We start from the raw sequence: 21,583 nt of genomic DNA, 5'->3' as shown, positions 1-21,583 counted from the left end.
TTTTGTTTTTGCTTTTCTGAGCCAACAATAAATATCATACATTTTTCCCTTATTTACAAAAGATACCCACTAAAATGTCATTGAGTGTAACAATCTTGTCAGGCATATTTACAACAAAAATCAATTTATGAAATATTGAATACATATGAATTACTTTCGTCCCAAATACTAATTAGTTGTAATTCTACATTTTTTAAATATGCCACTATCCTAGGTTTTGCCCATTTGTCAGTAAGAATGTTTTACTCATTTAAAACACAATAAAATGTAACATGCTCCCTTATTATATATTTTAATATGCACAAGTCAGAATAAGCATGTTATTTATTTTTACATAAATATTGTATTACACTGAATGATAATCTTTAACTATTTTATTCTCCAAAAACGTATTTGAAACCTTAAAAGTAGACACTTTCCTTACATTTAATGTGCTTTCTATTGAAAAAAAAAAAAAAAAAAAAAAAAATCACATTTGTAAATTTCTTTTGACGTGGACTTCTTAACGTCTTTCACCTTTGAGCTACATATTATATAATATAAAACTAGAAATCATTTTCTAAATAAATAAATAGGTTTAATTTATAGACTAATGCCATTTTGGGAAAGCCAGAGTTGGTTTTCAGCTTGTATGCACACATACCCCAGTTTTATTACGCAGAATGTATACGAGTAGTATCATGTATATCAGGTATTTCAGCAATGAAAATGCTGAACGCTCTATGCATCCTGATCCTGTGCTTGCCCAAAATGTCCAAAACAATCTGTAAGCTGGCACAGGCCGCTCATAAAATGCCTCAGAGGGACAGAGAATCTCTGTATCCAGCTTTGCTGACTCATGATGTCTCTGGCACACAGCAAGTTTGAGCAGGCCCACTTCAGAACAAGGAAAACACTAAATACCACTTCTTCTGCCACTAAGGGATAGTAATAATAATAATAAAAACCCTGCATTTAGTGACTTACCCTCAATTTACTTCAAATTTACTGTATATTTTAATGAATTTTGTTCCATGGAGTATAAAGGCATTTTTTTTGAAAGAAGAATATCTTTAACACTTGTTTCCTCACACAAAGCTATCATAAAAGACTTAACAAGATGCATTTATTTGACTACAATACAGCAAAATTGTGAAATAATATTAGAAATTAAAATAGCTGTTTTCTAAGTGAATATCTGTTAAAATGTAATTTATTTCTGTGATCAAATCTGAATTTTCAGCATCATTACTGCAGTCTTCAGTGTCACATGATCCTTCAGAAATCATTCTAGTATTCTGATTTGCTGCTCAAGAAACATTCCTGAAAGATCAAAAGAACAGCACTTATTTATTGATCTTTTGCAACATTATAAATATTTTTAATATCATTTGATCAATTTAATGTTTCCTCAATTATACATTTTTTTAAATCTTACATACCCCAAACTTTTCAATGGTAGTGTATCATGACTTCCCCACTGAATTATTAAACAGCAAAAAAGTTTAAACACTGATAAGAAATGTTTCTATCCCAGGAGAAAATTGCATTTTAAAATGCATTCAAATAAAATATATACATTTATAAATTTCTTACTATTACTGTTTTTACACTAATAAAATTTTGGTCGACCAAGCCTCTTCTCATTGACTAACGGTTAGTCAACTATTATTAGCCCTACTTTGCCATTTCTATTTTTTTTTTTATTCCGTATAATTTTTTTTTAAATTTCTATTTAGTTATTTTAGTACAATTAACTTTTTTTTTCTTTTCATGTAAGAGCATTTGTATGGGTTTAGTTATAATTGTAGCTATACATTATATAAAATAAAACAATAATTGTAATAAATACATAGATATTATATTTTACAGTTCACCAAAAAATTAAAACCCTGCCATTATTTACCCTAATTTCACTCCAAATATACTGTATATTCTAGGGGTGGGCGGTACACCGGTGTCATAGTCAGCACCGGTGTGACATTGCGCCACGACATGGATTTTCTAATACCGTCAATACCGTAATAAATAAATGATGTGCCTCGAACGGCTGCATTTACATCAATAATAGCTAATTCTAAATAATAAGGCATTACATTTTCTTCAAACGTTCAGTTGTGGTCTGAATACCTGTCCTTATACTATATATCTTGTTGTAAGTAAAAAAGTAAAACATATTCGTATCAGCTTTGCAGGTGGTAGGTAAAAGGGGAGTGGCCATTAAACGACTGGTGAAACATCGTGAAGAAAGGTTGGGCCTGTAGCCTATACCAGGGGCGGAGTGGCAATCGGGACGACCGGGACTTTTCCCGGCGGCCGGCCGAAGGATTTACACAGCGGGTCACAAATTGAGCGGGTGCGAGGCGAACGCGACCGGCCTGTTTACTTTTACTTTCGATATTGCGATAATGCACACTCTGTGTAAAGGGAGCAGCACATCTTATAACGTTAATAGATATTTGTCAGTGAGTACAAGATTGCAGCAAATCCTCCAGTCTATGTTTGTAATCTCTCAATCATTCAAATCTAAAGGTCATTGTACACTGAGTCCGATTTTCGTATGCATTTTTTTTTTAGTTTTCTCATATTCGCCATCCTTATCAAAATGGTTATTATGGATGCGAAAATGCAGAAAATCAAACACGATTCGATTTTTTTTTATGACGGACGAAAGTTTCAGAGGCAGTGTCTAAACTCGATTAACATAACCTGTATTTTTTTTTAACGTGCAAAAATCTCGGACGAAAATTTCGTACTCATGTGTGCAATGACATTAACTCCAGCAGCTCGTGTTGGATGCAGGGTTGCCAAGTCCGCATTTTTCCCCACAGAATTGGTCTACTTTTAAACTGTTGCCATGGATTGATTTCCCCCAGTTATTTAAAGGTTTTAAATATTGCAGAAATTAAATTTCAATTAAAAAAAAATAATTTTTGTTTTGTTGTACACTGTTAAGTAAGATCTTTAGGTTTTTTGCAAAATAAATGTTAAGAATGCATACTCTCCCATGTCTCTTTTTGATAAGGATACCTACCATTTACTTATTATATTATAAAAATATTAACTTTATTCACATACTAAAGGGACAGGACAGGCTACTCCTCCCAAAATGTACCAAAAAAAGTAATACCGTGATATTATACCGTCACCGCTCAAAAGATGAAAAATACCGTGATATTAATTTTAGGTCATATCGCCCACCCCTAGTATATTCTAATGAATATTTTGTTTTGTGGAACATAATTTTTGAAAGAAGAATATATTGAATGCTCTTGAACACTTGTTTCAATTTTTCCAGTAAATTCTGTTACTGTACTTTAAATGCTGAAAATTTTACTTTGCATGTCATTTTACTCTAAAATATACAGAATTATGGTCAAAATTAAAGTTTCTGAATGTAACTAGGAATTACCACATAATAACAGTGAAAAACAATAATAGGACATTTACAGAAATCCCTGTGTGATTTTACATTAATAATTTACTTTCTTATTATTATTCATCAGTAAGGTACATTAAGGTGTTTATGTACAATAGATTATATATACACACCCATATATAAATTGGTGACAGACACTTATGATGAACTTTTGAGGATGAGATTTTTATGATAAAAGCAGTTTTTGCTACCATCCTATAACACCTGAAACACTGTCTCCATATTTTTTATTATGGTGAAACCACTGTCAGTTTTTAAACATACATTTAGCACTATTTTTTCCAGGCTCCAGCACTGGAAATGAAAAGCAATCTTAATATTTTCCAACACTTGGTACATCTGAGTTACTCTTTGGAAAACTGAACAAAGCCACTTTAAGAACGTCTGTTTTTGCCAGCGTTGAGGATTAAAGCTTTCCATGAGGAACTCTTCGATATGAATGCTTTATTATCATCTGTAGATGCTCAGTGGACCTTTTACAGAAAGTAGAAAGTCTTAAAAGGAAAAAACCTGGTGGACTTTGTCACAAAATCTGAACACTGCAAGTCTAACAGGCAAAGAATGTTTCTTCTGGCATGAGATGGCATTTAATACCGGAGCTGTTTTCACCAAACACAACCTCGCTTTATGAGCCAAGCTGAGAGTTTGAAATCTTCAGATTTCTCCTGGGCATCGGGCTCCGTTGTGCAATGGCAAAACAATGGCGCTGCGCTGTTTCACAGCTTAAGTTAATCTCGGGGCCCCTCTGGGCCCCACACTCAGCGCTCCGGAGAGGCCTCGGGAAGGGGAGGGCGTCTGCTTTGGCAGTCAAGTGAATGTTCTCGGATGAAAGCAAACACACGCGGTCTTGTGTCTGCGGCTCTCAGGTTGCTGAGGAACTTCCTCTTCCAGGGGGCCCGAGGGGCACCGGGACCAAACCCCCGTTAAACACCACACTGTTAATGCAGCAGGCACACCGCCAGAGAGCAGCTGACACACACTTCCTGATCACACTGTGTGTATTCACACCCTTAAACACGCCAACGACCGACTGCGAAATCACAGATCCGGATACCAACAACCCATGAGTCAAACCAAGCTCTCTCCATGCATTTTCTTCTCCTTTTTTATACACCGTTTCAATATGGACACATTTAACCTCTTAGGTATATTTTGGATTTTTTACAGATTTTTGCATACCTGAATTTGGGGTGACTTGATAAAAATGGTCTCATTCCACAGAAAATACTTTACATTTTAACAAATGGGTGGAATAATTTATATTTTTATTGTATTTTTTAGGGCTGTCCCCGAATAGTCGAAGATTCGATGCATCGATATGCGGAGCCTGATTCGACCACCGATCTCACAGTCGAATCTTCGCGGGTGAAACGAGCATCATACCATTTTGCCAATATGGGGGTGCTCAATGTCTAATTGCACACAGAACTACTGGTTTTGTACGGTTATATTAAGTTATATACAGCCTTTGATTATGATAATGCAGTAAAAACAAAAGTGAAAAGAAAGAAGCGTTCAATAAATATTTTTAACGTGTTTGTGAATAAATCCAACCACCCCTGTGACTAATTTAATTTTCACTTTCCCTGATGCATGACGAGATGAGGACCATCTTGACGGCAGGGATGGCGGCGATCACACCGAACGCGTTTTTGCAGTTGGAGGCGCCTCTTTTGAATGGTTTTCTGTTGGCAGTGAGCGTTCTGCACGCTGTTTATGCGCCCCGGCGCCTCGCGTTTTCGCCGCCTGCTGCGCCTCGCGTTTTGCAGGAGCGCTCTGAGCGCCTGAAGTTGAAAAAAAAATCAACTCTGAGCGGAAAAACGCCCAACGTCATACGCGTTCTTTTCCATTGTCCAATCGAATGAATGGAGAGGCGGGCCTTCTGTTGTGATGGCGAAAGTTTACCGTTGCTTAAAAAGTCCGGAGACTCCAAGAAATGGAGGAGAAACCTTTGGTGTCTATCGTGAGTAACCCGGAGCTGTATTATTTAGGGTTTCTGCTAATATGACAGTTTACTTAACAGCAAAAAACTAAGATTTTAGAGCGCTCGCGCTATAATCCTTTGAATTGACTGACAGGACAGCTGTTTTGGTCGTTGCTTAGCAACATAAAAAAACCGCAGCACACTGCTCTTTCATTAAAAGTCACCAAAAAAGGCAGTGCTGTGCGCCTCGCGTTTTTAGAACTAAAAGACGCGTTCTGTGTTTTTATTTAAACCTAAATAAGTTTGTCTGTCAGTTGGCAGGCAGTTTTGGTCGCTTATAAAATAAAATAAAAATAGTTTTACCCTCCTGCTGACTATAGTGTCGTGCCCCTCCCAACCCATTCACACACGCACATAAGCCTAGATGATTCGACTATCGGTCGACTATAGAAAGATTCGAAAATTCTGATTCGACTATGAAAATTCATAGTCGGGGACAGCCCTAGTATTTTTTCATAATTGTATGATAAACACAAATCGTAAAAAAAAAAAAAAAAAAAAAAAAAAAATCTAATTCCGATATTTTTTTTTATTTGAAAGTCTGTTTTTTTAAGATTTTGGCCCATTGTCCTGCAGAAAGCTTCTTTTGATTTCGCTAGGTGCCAGATAACAGGGGGAAAAGAACTTTCGGTAACACTTTACAATAAGGTTCATTAGTTAACATTAGTTAACCATATTAGTTAACGTGAACTAATAATGAACTTCAACATTTACTAATACATTATTAAAATTTTGTTAACATTAGTTAATGCAGTGAGAACTAACATGAACAAACAATGAACAACTGTATTTCCGTTAACTAATGTTAATAAAGATTAGTAAATACAGTAACGTATTGTTCATGGTTAGTTCATGTTAGTTAATACATTAACTAATGTTTAACTAATGAACCTTATTGTAAAGTGTTACCGAATTTTCTTTGTAAAATTTTGTTTTTGAAAGTTATTGAAATGTATTTGAATGGAGGCAATATGTTCTTTAGGGTTCAATTTTCTGCATTTTTGCATCCGTAGCAAGCATTTTTAAAGGAGTTTTGACACCTTGACATTCTGTGTGTGACAAAATTTGCAGAATAAAAAAAAAAAACGCATGTGAAAGTGTCGGACTTCGTGTCTTTCAGAGACAATTCCATCAGTTCTGGGGCTTATTTATTTCACTTTTGGTGTGAAAGGGCTGTTACAGTTTCCAAAAATATAACTTTTGGCCTTTTTATTAAAATGTAACGTATATATAAGTAACATCATGGTTACTTTTTATTGAAAGTAATGCAAGTAACGCAATTAGTTACTTTTTCATTGAGTAACGTAATATTGTGATGCATCATTTTTGAAAAATCTAATTCCAATATATATATATATTTTTTGAAAGCCTGTTTTTTTTTTTTTTTTAAGATTTTGGCCCTTCGTACTGCAGAAAGTTTCTTTTGATTTCACTAGGTGCCAGGTAACAGGGAAAAATAACTTCTTTGTAACATTTTGTTTTTAAAAGTTATTAAGATTGATTTGAATGGAGGCAATATGTCCTTTAGGGTTCAATTTTCTGCGTTTTCACATCCATAGCAAGTATTTATACAGGTGTTTTGACATTCTGTGTGTGACAATTTGCTGAGAAAAAAAAAACAAAAAAAAAAACACCTTTGAAAGTGTCGGACTTAGAGTCTTCCAGAGACAATTCCGTCAGTCTGAGGCTTGTTAATTTCACTTTTGGTGTGAAAGGGCTGTTACAGTTTCCAAAAATATAACTTTTGGGCTTTTTGTTATTAAAACAAAGCTCAAGTGAAAAAAGTAACGTAATGCATTACTTTCAATAAAAAGTAACCAAGTAACGCAATTAGTTATTTTTCCATTGAGTAACGTAATATTGTGATGCATTACTTTTAAAAGTAACTTTCCCCAACACTGGTCATGACTTTGAAACATTGCAAAACATCCTGAAAATCAGTACTATCATATCAGTACTATATTTAAGCAATAAGGTACGAGAGGCCGTGCTGTATCATGAATAAATCACGGCTGAAGGGCGTTGTTAGGCACGACGCGAAGCGGAGTGCCTGCAACCCCTTCAGCCGTGATTTATTCACGATACAGCACGGCCTCAAGTACCTTATTGCTTTTATAAAACGGTTACCACACAATAAAAATATTAAAATCAAAAATATATATTAATTTATATATATTAAGTTGTACGTTTTCATAAAGTAAAATCATTAACTGCCTTCCGCTGTAAAAAGTAGTCCCTAACTGCTGCAGCTGTGTTTACGTTGCTAAGGGTGGTTGCTAAGGGGGTTCAATGATACACAAAACCGTTGAGTGAAGCGGTCATAGCCGTGCCGTATCATGAATACCACACAGCTGCTGACCAATCAGAATTGAGGAATGGAACTAACCGTTTTATAATGGGTATTAACCAATATTATGTTTTATTTACCCATTTATGCATTTGGGTTAAATACTTTAAGATGTCCACATCAAAAGAAATTTACAAAAGTGGTTTTATGTCCATAGAAAGCACATTAAATGTAAGTAAAGCATCTACTTTTAAGGGTTTAAATTTTGGAGAATAAAATGTCAAAATATTTATGTAAAAATTCCAACAACATGCTTATTCTGACTTGTACATATTAAAATATTAAAGTGAGAATATTACATTTTGATTGTCTTTTTAAATTCTTACTGACAAATGGGCAAAACCTAGGATAGTGGCAAAAAAAAAAAAAAAAAAAAAAGTAGAATTACAACTAATTAGTATTTGGGATGAAAGTAATTAATCTTTTATGTCATAAATTAATTTTGTTGTAAATAAGCCTGACAAGATTGTTACACTGAATGAGGCAAATGTATGATATTTATGTTTTGCTTTTAAACAGAAAACTTTACTTTTTTTGGAAAAACAACAACAATTTAAAGCAGTATTACACTTACTGTTTTTATGCTTTAACCCTTTTTCATCTTTGACCCATTTACTAGTAGTGTTGTTAATAATTGTTCATGTTAATTAAATCTTAATTAATTAAGCTCATTTCTCTCATCTTCACATCTTTGCCATAAACATCTAATTGAGATTTTTCTGTTAAAAATTCTCTAGTAAAAAAGTAATAGTATAAAATAAATGCGTTTTAAATCTAAGTATAGTTCACAAGTGAATTAACGCATTTACGAACATACCGCTTGAGAAAAAAAAAGCTGCAAGTAAACTTTATTTGGAGTACCACTTGTGCAAAATGCACATTTCTTAATATTAAGTTTAAAATGTTTTAATATGACTATTGATGAACTTTAAATAATATATAGCATAAAATAATTTTTTTTAGTATATTTATTTTTTACTAGGGTTGCGATTTAAAATTTTGCAATTAGAAAAATTATAGGTTTGCCGTGCTTTTTTGTAGGGATGCACAATTGGGCCAGAATTTCGTGATTACATCACTTATTATTATAATAGCCAAATAAAAACGCAACAGTACTTTTGAGCAGTTAACATAAAAGAGCACATGGTCACTTTAAAACATGCAACAAATATTAACTGAAGCTTTTGCAATTTGATAACAGCACCAAGACATTTATTTTATTTAAATTTATTGCGGAGCCTTACTTTGCCATTATCTAACAATTATTTTTATTAATTTAACACAGTTAAATGTAATCTTAAGCAAATCTCAGAAAGAATATACTTTTTTATACTATATATTTTAATGTTGTGAGACCTACATTCATATCTTTTCTTATTAAGAATTAAAATTTTTGGGTGAACTATCCCTTTAATAAGATCAAAAAGTAAGTATTGGGAGTTTTACCTCTAGCGGATGACGGAATAATTGACTAGCGAGTATTTTCACACCCTTCCCTACCTGTTCCTTGGCTCTGGACACCCATGTCTGGGACAGGAGCTGCAGTCTGGACTTGTGATATTTCCTGGTGGTCTTAACGGCAATAAAAATGTCTCTCAACTCCAAAGAGTCTTTGGACCGGGCCCCAGGGGAGCTGGCGCGTGCAGCGTCTCCCTCCAACATCCTCGGCTGGTCCTCGGGTCGCTCTGCGGGAGGAAGCGGGTGAATGAAACGGCCGTCCTTGGCATCGCCGCTTCCTTGGCCGGGGTTCCCGTAAAGGTCACGCCTGCGTCCGGCTCCGGCTCCGGCGGGCTTGGCACGGGGCCTGGGTTGGGGCAGATCCGTCTGACGCTGAGGAGGTTGTAAGGAGGGGATGAGGAGCACCAGTAGGGCGCAGAACGCCAGGGAAAGCAGGAAGCAGGTTTTGTTGGTGCCGACATGGGATAAGTGCATTCTTCCTGTACTCAACCGCCCGCGTCTGCCTGACTCGCCACTACAGCGCCCATCCTCACTGCATCACTGCGGACCCTGCGCAAACAAAACCACATGAGCATCAAGACATTAGCGTCTTTACCTTTACATTAATCTATCATCTTCAAGGACCCAAGATTAGGATGAGTTTGTTTGTTCATCAGGTTTGGAGAAATGTGTGATTCCATCACTTGCTCAGCAATGGATCCTCTGCAGTGAATGGGTGCCGTCAGAATGAACAGCTGATAAAAACATCACAATAATCCACAGCACTCCAGTCCATCAGTTAACATCTGGAGAAGACAAAAGCTGAAACAAATCCAGCATTAAGACATTAACTAAAACACACGAGTCCATAATCCATAATCCTGCTTCCTCCAGTGGAAAAAGTGGTCTGGTCTGAATCAAGAGAGAAATCTGCACAGATCAAACATGATGGATTTTGATATAATTAAACCTATTTTTTTAGTAGCCTTTGTGCACAATGCACATTTCTTAATATTAAAAGTAAAATGTGTTTTAATGTCACTATTGATGAGGATTGTATGATCTTTAAATAATATCGGTCTTTAAATGCAAAATATCTAAAGTGTGCCTAAAATAGTTCCACTTTAGCACAATCAAATATACTTTAGTATATCTTTAGTTGGACTTCAGAACAATTAAAGTACATTAGGTCTACCAGTTTAGCAAACTTTAAAGGTCCCATATCGTACACATTTCTGGAGGTTTATTTTATTTGTTGATGTCCTTAAGAATATATATTTGCGGTATAAGTGCCAAAATCCATCTCAATATATTTTTACTGCTTTTTTAGGAGCTCTGTCAAAAACAGGTCGATTTTGGCCCATCTAATTAATATTCATGAGCCTCTCTTCTGATTGGCCTGTTGTTTTCTGAGTGACGCACAACCAGGCCAATCACAGGTAACTACGGTCATGTATGCTGTAAGCGTAAGCGAGCTCAGAGCAATAGAGAGAGCTGATACTCAACAGGATATTTTAGAATGATCATTAATGTTTTTTCTTTTACAAACACCGAATGCAGTAGGCTACATAACTGTTGCTTCAGTAAAGCCCCTTTCACAATGCGCGCTGATTCTGGAAAATTACGGGAACTGTGTGAACCAAAGCCAGAACCTAAAGGCAGTGTTGTAGTAATGATGCACGTTATCAAGCGACTCTTCACAACGAAAAATAACGTTACGTGCAAAGTGGAATGAAGCAGCGATCATCAGGCAGAGCCAGCTCCTCACTATCAGCGCTGAAGCACAGTTTGTTCAGGTTAGTTTCAGTTTAGTGAAACGTACGCGTCGCATTACATCTCACATCCAAACGTCACATGTCTTTATGGTTTGTGTGTAAAGCACGCACAGATCCCGGAAAACAACTGTGAATGAACCAAATTAAACAATTCCGGAACAAATCGTGGGACACATTATCCGTGTATTTACCGGAATCGCTGTGTGAAAGCGGCTGAAGTTGACGTGCCGCTGGTCTCTTATATTAACGTTGTTCTGAAGCCTGTGTAATGATCGTAGCTTGACATCTATCGACTGAACAGGGTTTTCTCCACTTGTTTTCCTGTTGTTGTTGCTCAATGGAATGGATGCGTTGTTGTCTGGGGGTTTGACAAAAGGAGGGTGGGACGTTGGTTTGTGACTGAAGGCGGTGACTTGAGTCGATCGGACGTCACATCGTTACGGAAGTCACAGCTGCTCGTGAAAATGAACAGCTACTTTAAGCAGGCTGTGTGCAGTTTACTGTGGATTGACTGTTTTGAAACTCATATGGTAGTTAGATAGCCCCTAGACCTTAGTTATCATGAAAAAAGCCAGGAAATTTTGATTTTGACGATATGGGACCTTTAAATAGGCCAGTTTAGTTTACTAAAAGTACAATTGCAGGGTGTTTTTATTAAGTACATAATATTAGGGATGCACCGAAATGAAAATTCTTGGCCGAAGCCAAACAAAATTAAACACTGGGCCGAAGGATGTTTTCTGAACACGGTTTTTCGTGTTTTTCCCCTCATGTATTTTGCCAAGTTTTTTCACCATTGCATTAATTAAATAGCCAATATTTGCTTTTTACAGTTTTGTCTTGCTTTTCAAAGAATAAAAACTATTACAAAACAACAATTTAAAAATATTTACTTAACACTGAACATTTTGAACATTCCAGTAGACATTATAGCCTTCCAACAAACCACAGTTTAACTTAAAATTAATAAGTTAGAATAAATAAATATTCTTTGGCCATTTTTAAGACTCCTTCTTGAATCAGGCATGTGTCTTTAATGTAAAAATAAATGCAGCCCTGCTGAGCAAAGCATTAGTTGGACTTTAGCACTATAAAAGTGCATCAAGTACAAAATTAGTAGTTTCAATTTAGCAGACTTTAAATATACCAGTTTAGTATACAAACAGTACAATTGTTTTTTTATTAAGTATATAATATGTAAATGCATTTGTAGTATACTTAGCATGGAATAAATGTATTTTAAATACATTTTACTATATTTTTCACTAGGTTTGCGATTTTAAATTTTGCAATGTAAAAAAAAATTGCAGGTTTGCCGTGCTTTTTTTGTAAAGATGCACAATTTGGCCACAATTTTGTTATTATTATTACCACCAAATAAAATCACAACAGTACTAAAAAAACAAAACCAAAAACCAATACACTTGTAATATTTCACTGTAGAATAAAAAAAAAAAAAAAAAAAGAGAAATTTGAGAATATTTGCGAAAAACAACAACATTTTACTTTATTTTAAAAATGCTACATTTCAATACTAACATTTATGGTTTAACTTCTTAATTTATAAATGCTACCAATAAATAAAAATGTTAAATAATGAGCTGTTGACATGAAAGGACACACTGTCACTTTACATGCAACACAAATATTCACTGAAATAAATAAAAAAGACATTAAGCAATTTCATTTTATTTCAATTTATTGTGTATCCCTGCTTTACCATTATCTAACATTTATTTTTAGCTAAATGTTTTAAAGTTAATTTAACAACACAGGTAAACGTAAACTTTAGAAAGAAAAACAGCTCTAAACAAATATGTGTCTGGATTTTGTTACGAGAGACAACAAGAAGAAGCTTTGTTATGGATTACGGACTTGTATTTTAGTTAAAAACGTCTTCATGATGGATTTGTTTCAGCTTTTGTCTTCTCCAGATGTTAACTGATGAACTGGAGTGCTGTGGATTACTTGTGTTGTTTTTATCAGCTGTTTGGACTCTCATTCTGACGGCACCCATTCACTGCAGAGGATCCATTTGTGAGCAAGTGATGGAATGACTCACTTCTACAAACATGATGACGAAACAAACTCATCCTAATCTTGGATGGCCTGAAAGTGAGCACATTTTAAGATCATTTTAATACATTCATATAATGCTAAATGATGATTATCTGAACATGCACATGATGAAAACAACTAAATCTGCCAGGCTCTTTAAATGTTGAAACACTGTTTCTTTTATTCCCCTCAAAGCACATTGTGCAATCCAATGAAAGCATATGCGTTGGGTTTCATTCTGGCACTGGAGAGCATCTGTCAACCCTAATAACAGCCTCAGCCATCAATGCGAGCCATTTCCTGTCTTCTATTTTCAGAGTTGAAATGATACCTCAAGCAGTCGCAGATGTGGAGGATGAATCACAGTCATACTCAAGACCTGCTGAAAACTCTCTTAAATGTGACACACCTTGCTGCAAATATTTAATGCTTACCATTTCTATTTATATAACAGGTAAAGCTGGTCTTTAATTTGACTGATCCCAAAAGCGCTGATTTAACAGTCCAACAGCACTGGGACACACAAGTGTTTGTATGATGCCGTTCGTCTGTGTTGAATTGTGAGATGTTTTCTCTTAATTCTAAAAAGAAAAAAGTCTAAATTGTGAAATTTCTCACAGTGTGTGAAAAAAAAAGCTACAATTGTGAGAAAAAAAAAGTTACAATAGAGACTAAAAGTTGCAGTTATGAGATAAAACATTAAATTGTGAGATAACTTGCAATTGTAAATAAAAGATACAATTTTGAGAAAGAAAAGTTACAACTAAGATAAAAAGCTGCAATTGTGAGAAAAAAAGTTACAATTCTGAAAAAGTTACAACTAAGATAAAAAGTTGCAATTGTGAGAAAAGTCGCAATTGTAAATAAAAATACATTTGAGAAAAAAAAGTTACAATGCTAAAATAAAAAGCTGCAATTGTGAGAAAAAGTTACAATTGTGAAAAAGTTACATCTGAGATAAAAAGTTGTAAAAAAAAAACAATTGTGAGAACAATTTACAATAGATAAAAAAGCTGCAATTCTAAGATAAAGAGTTACAATTAAGACAAATTTGCAATTATGAGATAGTTACAATTGTGAAAAAAGCTGCAATTGTGAGATAAAAAAAAATTGCAATTGTGAGAAAAAGTTACAATAGAGACTAAAAGTTGCAGTTATGAGATAAAACGTTAAATTGTGATATAAAAAGTTACAACTGAGATAAAAACTTGCAATTGTAAATAAAAGATACAATTTTGAGAAAAAAGTTACAATGCTAAGATAAAAAGCTGCAATTGTAAATAAAAAGATTAAATTGTGAAAAAAAAGTTACAATTGTTAGATAAAAAGCTGCAATTGTGAGATAAAAAGTTACAACTAAGATAAAAAGTTGCAATTGTGAGAAAAGTCGCAATTGTAAATAAAAATATATTTGAGAAAAAAAAGTTACAATTGTGAAAGTTACATCTGAGATAAAAAGTTGCAATTGTAAAAAAAAAAACAATTGTGAGAACAATTTACAATAGATAAAAAAGCTGCAATTCTAAGATAAAGAGTTACAATTAAGACAAATTTGCAATTATGAGATAGTTACAATTGTGAAAAAAGTTGCAATTGTGAGATAAAAAGTTACAATAGAGACTAAAAGTTGCAGTTATGAGATAAAACGTTAAATTGTGAGATAAAAAGTTACAACTGAGATAAAAAGCTGCAATTGTAAATAAAAAGATTAAATTGTGAAAAAAGTTACAATTGTTAGATAAAAAGCTGCAATTGTGAGATAAAAAGTTACAACTAAGATAAAAAGTTGCAATTGTGAGAAAAGTCGCAATTGTAAATAAAAATATATTTGAGAAAAAAAAGTTACAATTGTGAAAGTTACATCTGAGATAAAAAGTTGCAATTGTAAAAAAAAAAACAATTGTGAGAACAATTTACAATAGATAAAAAAGCTGCAATTCTAAGATAAAGAGTTACAATTAAGACAAATTTGCAATTATGAGATAGTTACAATTGTGAAAAAAGTTGCAATTGTGAGATAAAAAGTTACAATAGAGACTAAAAGTTGCAGTTATGAGATAAAACGTTAAATTGTGAGATAAAAAGTTACAACTGAGATAAAAACTTGCAATTGTAAATAAAAGATACAATTTTGAGAAAAAAGTTACAATGCTAAGATAAAAAGCTGCAATTGTGAGATAAAAAGTTACAATAGAGACTAAAAGTTGCAGTTATGAGATAAAACGTTAAATTGTGAGATAAAAAGTTACAACTGAGATAAAAAGCTGCAATTGTAAATAAAAAGATTAAATTGTGAAAAAAGTTACAATTGTTAGATAAAGTTACAACTAAGATAAAAAGTTGCAATTGTGAGAAAAGTCGCAATTGTAAATAAAAATACATTTGAGAAAAAAAAAAGTTACAATTGTTAGATAAAGTTACAACTAAGATAAAAAGCTGCAATTGTGAGAAAAAGTTACAATTGTGAAAAAGTTACATCTGAGATAAAAAGTTGCAATTGTAAAAAAAAAAAAAACAATTGTGAGAACAATTTACAATAGATAAAAAAGCTGCAATTCTAAGATAAAGAGTTACAATTAAGACAAATTTGCAATTATGAGATAAAGTTACAATTGTGAAAAAAGCTGCAATTGTGAGAAATAAAAGTTGGAATTTTGAGATTAATAAGTTACAACTGAGATAAAGTTGCAATTGTAAAAAAAAAAAAAAAAAAAAAAAAAAAAAAAATACAATTGTGAGAAAAGTTACAATAGATAAAAAGCTGCAATTCTAAGATAATGAGTTACAATTAAGACACAAAGTTGCAATTACGAGATAAAAAGTTGATGTCCAGTACACTATAGTGCCATTGTACCATGTCCCAAAATCACTTCACACAAAGTAATTTAGGCTTAAGCAAGACGCAGTGTGTGCACTGAAGTGACCTCAAACCATTAAAGACATTTACACAGAAAGTGTGTTTCTTTACGGAACTGGAAGTTGACACAAACCGCACTGAGGTAAAAATAAAGCCACTCGACTTCTACCACAAACACATTCGTAAATCACAAACCGCGTCTTACCGAAAGCCATCGGACAGTCGGACGGGTTTGGTTTGCTCTTCATCCTCGACACTTTAACCGAATGAAATCGCCAGATCAGCAAAGCACATTGCAGGCTGAAGTAAGTCGAAAGCTGGAGCTCCTCGTCGAGTGTAAGTCAGCGCGAGTCATTCACATCCATCTCCTTATTGTTCCTGCTTTGACTTCTTCGCTTGATTCTTCTCTTATAAACTGTCAATGAAAGCCATTTATTAGAAAGTTCCTCCCACGGCGCCGATTGCAGCAGTCAGATCAGCTCTGGATCATCGCGGCTGCTCGTGTTGTTTCGAATAAGATACACACTAACAACTACATTGTCCTTTCTGTTGATGCAGCCGAAGGCGCGTGTTTTGAGATCAGCGCCCCCTGCCGGAAATGACGCGACAGCGCGACTATGTCGTCACAAAGTCCTTGCACTGTTGTTAAATATCTTGGAATTTATTGGAAGAAAGCATGGTGACTTCTTGACAAATTTTGCATTTCTAATAAAATCAGAGAAATACATTTTAAGATTTTGCATAATGTTTACCCTACAAACTCCCAAATTGCTTCTTTTTTTGATATTTCTAATTTATGTGTATTCTGTAAAGTTGAGGAAGAAACTTTTCTTCATTTATTCTATCATTGCGATCAGGTTAAATTTCTTTGGGAGAACTTAAGATGTTATCTATCTTCTTTAGTAAAATGTAATTTAAAATTTACGCTAAAAGAAATATTTCTATATTTTTCTAGTAGTGACCATGCTACTGAACTTGTTGTAAATTTTTTATTCATAAATCCAAATTTCTTAATATGTTACCTAGATTTGATGTCTTTCTCGCAGAGATTTTGCTTATTGTTCATTCTCTTAAACTTATTGATGATAACAAGAATAACAAGTTTCTTAAGGCATATGACGATCTTTTTCTTACTGATTGAGGTGCTGTTTTTATTCATTTATTTTATTTTTCTTTCCTTCTTTTATGTTGTTGTATTTCTATGCAGTGCTGTTTATTGTTGTTTTCCTTTTTGTCTTGCAATAAAAAATAAAAATAAATAATAATATCTTGGAATTTGTATTTCTAAAAATAAAATTGTTTGTGAACAGCTGAGTTTTATGTCAAAAATTAAGAAAACTAAACATATTTTGAATAATTGGCTACAAAGGGATCTTACCATTTTTGTGAGAGTATTACAGTCTAAAGCAGAGGGCCTTTCTAGATTTGTTTACCCTGCTCTTTCCATGTATGTTAATGATGACATTTCCTTCTTAGATTTTATATGGAAAAATAACCTTACCAGTTAAAAAAGGACATTGTATCAGGCAAAAGAGTAGAAGGTGGCTTAGAGATGATCAACAATACTTTTAAACTTCATTGTCTAAAACAATAATAATTCCATGTGGTTCTTTATTCCACAACGTATCTTTCAAAAACTTGGAGGGTTATCCTTTCTTCTTAGATGTAACTTTCTTCCAGGAAAGCTACCAATTAAGTTATCTAAATTTCACCAGCAAGTATTATTGGCTTGGAAAATTTGTTTCCATCACAACTTTTCTCATTACATCTAGAAATAAATCATTATTTTTGCACAGCTGGTTTAAAAGAGGAATATATATTTTGTTATGGATATGTTTTATAAGAGTGGAAACATTTTGTATTATCAAGACTTCATGCATATTCACAACTTTCCAATCCCCTTTAAAGAATTTCAGCTATTCCAAGTGGGCTGATACAATTAATAAATAATCACCTCTCTTTTGGAAGCAATGAAAAGATATTTCCAGAATTAAAAATTGATGGTATCGAAATATTTTCTTCCTCTTGTAATAATAAAAATATTAGGCAAATTTTGCAATCAAAACATAAAATCACCCCCAGAGGCAAATTCTTTTGGAATGCAAAAATTTCTGATATTAATTGGAAAACAACCTGGTCAAATCCTTACAAATTTTGTATTTTCAATAAAGTTAAAGAGGTGCATTTCAAAATACTTCATAAAATGTATCCATGTAAAGTAGCTCTTTCTAAATTCATGGACATTGATAATACCTGCAGTTTCTGTAACACACATGAGGAAGACTTGTGTCATCTGTTTTATAATTGTGAATTGTCTCTAAGTCTTTGGTCTGATGTTAGCGCCTTTCTATTTCTGCAAAGAAATGTTAATTATATGCTTTCTTTAAAAGATGTTATCTGTACTTATTCACATAAAAGTAAAATGATTGAGTACGTTGTTAACTTTTACATTTTGCAAGGCAAACATTATATTCATAAACAGCAATTTGCTAAATGCATACCAAAATATAATTTATTTTTATCCGAAATGGAAGTTTAATGCTAATGAATAACAAAAAGAATGACATGTTGTTACATTTCATGGACACATTTTTTTCTGTTTATGCTCCCCCAATATAACATGTGGGAAAAGGAAGAAAATTTGAACTATTGTTTAGTTGTTTCTAGGTTTTATTTTAGTTTTTATTAATTTTTTCTTTATGGTATTAGCTTTTTTTTTTCCCCTCTTATTGCATACTGTATTACTTTACAAAGATTAAGCTTGTATTTTGTGTGTCTGGATTTCTATTTCAATATTTTTGTAATGTCCAATTATTCTTCTTTAATAAAAAAAAGTCTTTTGTTGATAATGTTGACTAAAATATTACTTAACAGTGGAACGATGTTCTTTTAGGAATTATCGAAAACTCTAGAAACAAACAGACCCACACGGGTTTTAATAAGTTCTTTATTTTAATGGCCAAATTTCATATTCATAAATGTAAATTTTAAGGTAAAAATAGATGTTTTATTGCATTTAAAAATAAAGTGAAGTCCATATTGCCCTCAAAGAAACAAAAAGCTATGTGAATTGTGCAAGCCTCTACAACCTTTAATGTTTTCCCATGATATTGTTTACATCTCCCCCTAGCTTTTAAAATGTACTTTTCATTTGTTGGAATTGACTTGTATTGAATGTTTTGACATTGTTCAATAATAGTAATAAAAGCTGGTATAATAAAATAATTAAAATAAAATAAAGATATGTTTACAAAAATACTCTACAGCATGTTTAAGCAGATTCAGCCTGTTTTAAAAGCCATTTCAGATTAGTTTTATGTTCAGTTTAATAAATTCATAGCGCAACAGTTGTATAAATTAATAAATCCACATTTCTATTCTATTTACATAACTTTAAAAAACTAACAGTAATATAATTTGTAGAAAATTCTAACTAAACATTAAAAATAAAAGCTGAAAGTTAAAACAATCTTAAGATTAAAAAGTAAGAAATCTGCAAATGTAAATGAATAAATACCTGCTTAAAATGTTTTATGAACATAAATAAATACTGAAATTAATAACATGCCATATATGGCAAAAAGCAAAAATAAACAAATTAAATAATAATTAAATAATTGTTCAAATGTGTGGTTTTCACAGTTTTCCTGTTATAAGAATCAAAATAATTAGCCAAAAACAAAATAAGATTGATTAGATAAACACACCAGACTCTTCTCTCTCATAATGTGTAAAACCAAGAATAACTTTCATTCATATTACAAAGAGATATGCTAATATGCTTTTCTTAGAGGTTTTGTCTTGTTTCCAGCCAAAATATCTAAAAATTCTTAAATCAAGAAGGATTTTTTAGACAAGTAAAAATTATTGCTTTGTTTTCAGAAAAAAAACTGTTTTCGTTCACGTGTTTTTCCTTGAAATAAGCAAAATAATCTGCCAGTGAGGTAAAAATAATCTTGTTTTCTGTTTGAAATATGATTATTTTTCTTACCCCATTGGCGGATTATTTTGCTTGTTTCAAGTAAAAGGCACTTGATTTTGACTTTGATTTTTTTTCTGAAAACAAGACAATTTTTTTATTGTCTAGAAATTCCTTCTTGATTTAAGAATTTTCCGATATTTTTAAATGATTTTATTTGTTTATTTTTGTTTTCTGACACATATAGCATGCCATATATGACATATTATTCATTCAGTATTTATTTATGTTCATAAAACATATAAGCAGCTATTTATGTATTTACATATGCAGATTTCCTACTTTTTAGTCTTAAGATTAATGTTTTAACTTTTAGCTGATGGTTTTAATGTTTAGTTAAAATTGTACAAATTATATGAATGTTTTTAAAGTTACGTAAATAGGATATAAATGTTGATTTATTCAATCATATAACTGCTGCACTATGAATTTAATAAACTGATGATAAAACGGCGGGCTGTATCTGCATAAACGTACAGTATTTTTGTAAATATATAAAATAAAAAAGCAAAAACATAAAAAATATTTCATTATACCAGCTCATTTAGTTTTAGAACAAATAGCAAAAGATGTATGCTGCCCTCATGTGTTGGTAAGATGAAACACAGCCATTTCTCACTAGTCAACCTAAGTTGTACACTTAGTAGTGCACTTACACTCTATCCATGATAACATTGTAGTTTTTTTGTAGGAAAAAAAAAAAAAAGCTAATAATATTAGCTTCTCTGCTACTTTTCAGAATCTGCTAAATGTTAAAGGGATAGTTCACCCAAAAATGAAAATGTGATGTTTATCTGCTTACCCCCAGGGCATCCAAGATGTAGGTGACTTTGTTTCCTCAGAAGAGCACAAACGAAGATTTTTAACCAAAACCGGTGCAGTCTGTCAGTCATATAATGGGAGTGGATGGGCACCATTGCTAAATTACTATAGCAAATTAAGAAGGATCATGCAAAATGCATGTTATTGTTTATTTAGTACTGACCTGAATAAGATATTTCACTTAGAAGATGTTTACATATAGTCCACAAGAGAAAATAATAGTTGAATTTATAAGAATTCCTGTTCAAAAGTTTACATCCCATTGATTCTTAATACTGTGTTGTTTCCTGAATGATCCACAGCTGTGTTTTTGTTTAGTGATAGTTGTTCATGAGTCTCTTTTTTGTCCTGAAATGCCTGCTGTTCTTCAGAAAAGTCCTTCAAATTTGTTGTTTTTTCATATTTTTTGTGTATTTGAACCCTTTCCAACAATGACTGTATGATTTTGAGATCCATCTTTTCACACTGAGGACAACTGAGGGACTCATATGCAACTATTACAGAAGGTTCAAACACTCACTGATGCTCCAGAAGGAAAAAACATGTATTAAGAGCCGGGGGTGAAAGCTTTTGAACAGAATGGAGATGTGTAAATTTTTCTTATTTTGCCTTACTGCCCTTCAGAAGCTACAGAAGATACTAACATGTTTTCAAGAAGTCAAAATAGGTAAAATGTACCCTGATCTTCAAATTCCAAAAGTTTTCACCCCCGGCTCTTAATGCGCACACACACACACACACACACACACACACACACACACACACACACACAGAGAGAGAGAGAGAGAGAGAGAGAGAGAGAGAGAGAGAGAGAGAGAGAGAGACAGAGAGAGAGAGAATGGGAAGTGCTGGATGACATGAAGGGTAAATATAGCCCTCACTGTATTTAGGACGGGTGTCTGGGTG

At 33.0% G+C, this 21,583-nt stretch overlaps 1 protein-coding gene across 1 annotated transcript in view; it reads right to left on the bottom strand.

The window, feature by feature from the left end:
* Window positions 1–16,385, bottom strand: part of LOC141297697 (beta-1,3-N-acetylglucosaminyltransferase radical fringe-like) — a 28,017-nt gene extending 11,632 nt beyond the window's left edge. Inside the window, exons 1-2 of the mRNA XM_073828146.1 lie at window positions 16,082–16,385; window positions 9,250–9,756 (exon numbers count right to left, since the gene is read on the bottom strand). Coding sequence (XP_073684247.1) covers window positions 9,250–9,681 — 432 coding nt within the window. The 5' untranslated portion in view covers window positions 9,682–9,756; window positions 16,082–16,385. The remainder of the gene's footprint in view (window positions 1–9,249; window positions 9,757–16,081) is intronic.
* Window positions 16,386–21,583: the final 5,198 nt, after the last annotated feature.

Source organism: Garra rufa, chromosome 22 (genome assembly GCF_049309525.1).
Source record: "Garra rufa chromosome 22, GarRuf1.0, whole genome shotgun sequence".
Lineage (NCBI taxonomy): Eukaryota > Metazoa > Chordata > Actinopteri > Cypriniformes > Cyprinidae > Garra > Garra rufa.
Note: the sequence above shows the minus strand (reverse complement) of the source record. Positions and strands in the feature narration are given on the sequence as shown.